The sequence below is a fragment of the Mchenga conophoros genome, linkage group LG3 (genome assembly GCF_057382185.1).
Source record: "Mchenga conophoros isolate Kocher_MC1m ecotype Shallow Benthic linkage group LG3, M_conophoros_male_GT1.1, whole genome shotgun sequence".
In the NCBI taxonomy this organism is placed as follows: domain Eukaryota; kingdom Metazoa; phylum Chordata; class Actinopteri; order Cichliformes; family Cichlidae; genus Mchenga; species Mchenga conophoros.
The window spans coordinates 41,392,317-41,397,682 of NC_140528.1; the positions used below are offsets into that span (position 1 = coordinate 41,392,317).

General features: G+C 38.5%; 1 protein-coding gene across 1 annotated transcript; it reads left to right on the forward strand.

The window, feature by feature from the left end:
• The first annotated feature begins 338 nt into the window (after positions 1-338).
• LOC146578692 (butyrophilin-like protein 2) lies at positions 339-4,132 on the forward strand. Its single transcript, XM_085269127.1, has 3 exons — positions 339-501; positions 2,313-2,654; positions 2,886-4,132. The coding sequence occupies exons 1-3, from the start codon at positions 429-431 to the stop codon at positions 2,990-2,992; spliced, it is 522 nt and encodes a 173-aa protein (XP_085125253.1). The 5' UTR covers positions 339-428; the 3' UTR covers positions 2,993-4,132.
• Positions 4,133-5,366: the final 1,234 nt, after the last annotated feature.

The window sequence follows — 5,366 nt, forward strand, 5'->3', positions numbered from 1 at the left end:
CTAGTAAGTAGGCGGTGACCTTTACGTTTGTTTTCAGCCTCGGAACAAGAAGATAATCCCGATCAATACAACAAGCGGAGAGTACTCATACTTGGAAAATGTTGGGAATGTGACAGCGGAAATGGCCTTTCTGTTGGAATGCTATGGATGCCTCTCCACACAAAGAAATACATTCTTTGTGCCAATTTAGTCGGATGATCAACCATCCGGGGTGTCCCCAGACTCTTCTCAACCCTAGTCTAAAATCACGTGATCAGCAGGGACGTCAGCAGCTTGTCCCGGGTGGTGACAGAAGTCAGATGAGGGGTCAAATCCTGAGGGAGGGAGACGCATAGACGGACTTTCAGTCTCTTTCAGCTCGATGTGAAAATTTACATGTACTGAGACAGAATAGTTGTCTGTAGCACCGCCTCAGAATTACATCTGAAATGTCCGCTGGAACATCTGTACTGCTCAGCTGGACCCAGCTGTGGCTCTGCCTCCTTGTTTTGGTCCGTGCAGGTGAGACTTGACCTGTTAAATGTATCTGTATCTGTACGTATTAATAAGTAAGAAATTTTAAAAAATGACAAAGTGTTCCCTGAAAACGTCTGTCTCTAACTCTGATTCATCTAATATCAGTATAACAGCATATTAGTTGCTTGGAGAGTGCGTCACCACTTGCCTTTCACTACACTGTACCTTTGATTTAAACCGCTTTGTATTCTTTTCTTTTATGTACTGACATCTAACTAACTTATCATCGATTCTAGGATCAATCTTTAAGTGCAGAGCCTACAATTAAAATTAAATTAACCAATTCACAGATTTCTCTTCCAGGTTAAGGTGGACCCTTTAGTTATTAAACCTACAGGTTAACTGTCAAACATGTTGTTCAGAATTTTCCAAAGTATTTTGAACAATTATTTGTAGTGAAACAGATAAGAGGGAAAACATGCACAGCATTGATTCAGTCACTTAACTACAGAGAATAGAACAGAATAGACTTTAATTCCCATTGTACATCTACAACGATATTTAACCGACTACTGTACACCAAATATAAATAAGACGAGCGCACAACAAATGGCACGTGATAAAATGAAGTTGTGACATTTACAAATGACTTGAAAGTACATGGAGACAGTCCACTATATCATAAAGCAGTCAAAGATCACACTGCCTCTCCATACACCTGGACGAGAAGCAAACTGATAGGAGAGCAGCTTAAGGCATAGGTGTCAAACTCTGGCCCGCGGGCCAAATTTGGCCCGCAGCCTAATTACATTTGGCCCGCGAAGCCATACCAAATTACTATTAGAGCAGGCCTACTGGTATTATACAGCTAATATATATATTGTTTAGTCTTAAGCTTTGCTGTTCCATATTCAGTTTTTCAGCTAAACTTGTTTGAGTCCATAAGAAAAGATTCATTCTTATATCTGGAGGAAGATTTTTTTTTTTCAATAAATATTAATGTTAGCCCGCAACTTTGTTCCATTTTGAATTTTGGCCCACTGTGTATTTGAGTTTGACACCACTGGCTTAAGGTAAAGTTTTCATGCAAGCCCTCCTCTTATTGTGCAGACTCAACACAGGGCATAAGGTACATCTGCTCCAGGGCTGGAGAAATAGATTTCATTGGCAGTCTGTTCAAGCCATGTTTGGAGTGCTTTGAATCCTGTTACCATTCAGATCAATCAATGTGTTCAATTTAGAATGTCCCCGTGCAAAGGTGTTACTGGAAAGCACACAAAACATCCATGAAATATATCTTTAAATTATCTTGCATTTTTTATTTAACAAATTTCCCATGTGTGGGACTAATAAAGGGTTATCTTATCTCCGTATATTTGTAAACCCTTACAGTTTTTTCTCTTTCCATCTAACTTTGCCATTTGCCCATTTGTTCAGTTTCTGCTCTCTCACTCTCTCTTGCTCTTTAAAAGACAAAGGCCCCCAGATGGCAGGTAGAAGGAAAAGCAGGAGTTTGGTGGTGAGAGCAGGGACTTTAATGTAGGGACTGTGTAACGGGAGAGAGGTGGTTCATATGATGGAGAGAAAGTAGATATATATATGTGCAGCAAACCAAATGGAAAGGAAGCAAGACCAGGTGCACCGGAGGTGGATTCAAGCGCTTCCAGAATGATGTAGAAAAGAGGAGAGATAGAGTAGGGGTAATAAAACAGGAAAACTAGAATGGAAAATTTTATATTCCATTTATGTGCCAATCAAAACATATACATCTCAGTGGTCCCTGATCCTCGCAGTGATTGGCTGATGTAGAGGTGAACACTTACTTCATCCTCTTTGCTTTGTGTTTCCTCTTTCAGACCAGAAAAACATAACATCTAAGTCTGGACAGAACGTCATTCTGCCATGTCGAGCTCCAAAGAAGGACATCTGCATCATTGTTTTAGAGTGGAGCAGAGCTGACCTGGGAGAAGAATATGTCCTAACGTACCGAGACGAGCAGTTTGATCCAGATGAGCAGCATCCATCTTTTAAGAACCGGGTGGATCTGCAGGACAGACAGATGAAGGATGGAAACTGGTCTTTGATTGTGAAGGATGTGATGATTAACGACACTGGAACATACAAGTGTCGTGTCTTCATGAGAGAAACACGCTTGTGGGAATCCATCAACAACATCAACCTTCATGTTGATCCTCCAGGTGAGTGAGTAGAGTTGAGTGTGTGTGTGATCAGAGGTGAAGCTGCTTCCTGGTTGTTGATGTTTGTTTCTAAAGATGTTGTTGATGAGACTTTGTAGAAAGCAGCTGGTCTGAGTGATGTGATCAGAGTGCAGTAGATAATGTCTGACAGCAGTTTGAAGAGGAAATGGATTCCGTTCTGTTCTTCACTCATCACCTACCTGACAGCTGACACCTGTTTTTCACCTGCAGGTCAGACAGGAGGAGGCAGATTTGTCCCACTGATACTTTGTCTACTTGGTTCCACTGTCTTTATTGTGGTCAGTTTTCTGATCTACAGAAGAAAACCCCACAAATAGGATTCACACGTCCTTCCTGTTGAACAGCAGTGTATTTAAAATGTCTCAGAGCTTTTTAACTGTGAACTGAGTCGCTTGCAATTGTTACTAAATATTTATTAGAGTTTTCTCATTTTAAAGAAAAGCTAGGCAGCTTTTATTCATTACATTTTTTAAGCACTGCTTACATGTATTTGCACATGTCTGGATTTGTCAATATATTTACTTCTAATATGCATTTTATTGTTAATGTTAATGAAATTAAAGCTGAAGTTCCTGATTCACCGCCCAACCCAATATGCATTTTTATCTGTTTATTGGGTTTCTGTTTACAGTGTTTTAAAGTCTTAACTGTGAATATAAATTGTATTTTAATGACTGAACATGTGTTGCTGTGTTGATATGTGTCTGTTTCTTTTAAAATGTGTATGTTTGTTTTTAAATGTTTTCCCAATCTTACCCCACCTTACCTCTCTGAGCTTCTTCATCCCTACACACCCTGTTGGTCTCTTACTTGCTTAGTTGGAGTACCGAGATCTGGGAGGAAGCTCAGAGGGGACAGGGCCTTCTCTATCGTGGCTCCTGAGTTTAGAGAGGTCCCATCTCTGTCCACTATTAAAACACGCCTTTGGCCTTTGACCTCAGTGAGACTTAGTGTCTCTTGTATTTAAATGTGTTATTTAATTAATTATTTTATTTTTCTTTTATTTGCTTTCAATTAAATCAAATGTTATTTTTATTATTTAGTTCCGATCTATAGCACTTTGCGCCAGCTGTGGTTGCTTTAAAGACTTTATTAAAAAAGATGATGGTGATACTTGTGCTCATTGTAATTCAGTCTATATCTTAAATGTTTTTTTGTATTATTTTATGCTTTTTAATGTTCTTATTTTTTTACTCTAATTTGTTTACAGTGTTTGGTGCTTAGAATTAAAAAAATAAAATAAAATCATAATTAAAGAAAAACTGAAATAGAATAATCTGAATTTTAATCAGTCTTAAGAAAACAAACATCAACCTTGCCACTTAAAAATATTAGAAATGAGAAATAATCAAAATCATGCCAATTTAGTCATGTTTACAAATCATGCCACACTAAATCATGTCATCATGATTTATCATGATGTTATCATGTCACTTGTACAAACTCATCTGATATTGTGGACCGTCGCTGTTAAAATGTATTTTTGAGTATGGAAGCATTAATGATCTGCCAGTATCCATGTTAGTATTTAAAGTCCAACATCTCCCTCTAGTGGTCATATATGAACATGTTTGAGGATGGTGTTGATGTAAAATGTGAATCATAGTGTTCCAGTCAGTCATCAGTGTGTCTCTGCACAGCTGTAATTAAAATGTGTTCAGAGGGCCTCAGTGTCTGAATGGTTCCAGTTCAGCTCCATAACAGCAGCGTCCCTGGTTTGATTCCTGTGTTTCAGCTCATATCTGCCTCTCTCACTGAGGGGGACGTCCACTGCATGGAAATGGATTTTTTCATCAACCAAACTACAGATCACTGAGAGCAGAGGAGATTTTCTGCCATGTTTCTTTTCATATGTGTGAACTGACAAATGTTTTACTTCAGAAAAATTAAGAAATAATGCGCATAGTTATTGTGTTTAATTCACTTGATGAATTAAAATTATTCGTAGTCTCCCACCACTATATTTGAACCAATAGAAAGCTGGTGCTCAGAGGAAGGGGGCGGGCTTTACTTGGTGTCAGTGAGAGAAATGAAAAAAAGCTCAAATGAGTGAGAAGGACGATGAAGGAAACATCTGTGCTGTGTCTGCTCTGTAAGTAGAATCTCTGTGTTTGTTTGAATTCTTGTACTTTGACTGTCTGCTCTCCTGATAACTGATGATGGAGGAGAAGACATGAAAAACAAATCAGGCTGAATTCAAGTTCAAAACACCACGAGGACCAACTGCAGGTCTGAACTGACTCTTTATCTTTGCTCAGGAGTCGAGGAAACACAGCAGGCAGTGAAAAGATCAAATCATTCACTCATTATATCAACACAGCTGCACAGTGGACACATGACTTTACAGGGTTATTTAAAAGTAATGGATGTTTTGCATATACTAAAAGTTTAGTCAAATGTTTATTATTTCAATGATCATTTTTAGGAGATGCTGTTTAGATACGTGTGTAGCATCCCCGGTTGAAAAGATGGTCTCTCAAACTGATGGTTCACAATACTTTTATTAAACAGCTGTGTATGTGAACACCCCGTAAGACCATTAGTAAATCAGTGTGTTACCTTTAACACACCTTTGCCTTATTCATTAATCACAAATTAATTATCTTGAACTTACATAACATATAACAGTGAAACTTGTAAATTATTGCATCGCTGCCTAAACATGACGAGGTACGTTAGCACCCTCTAGTG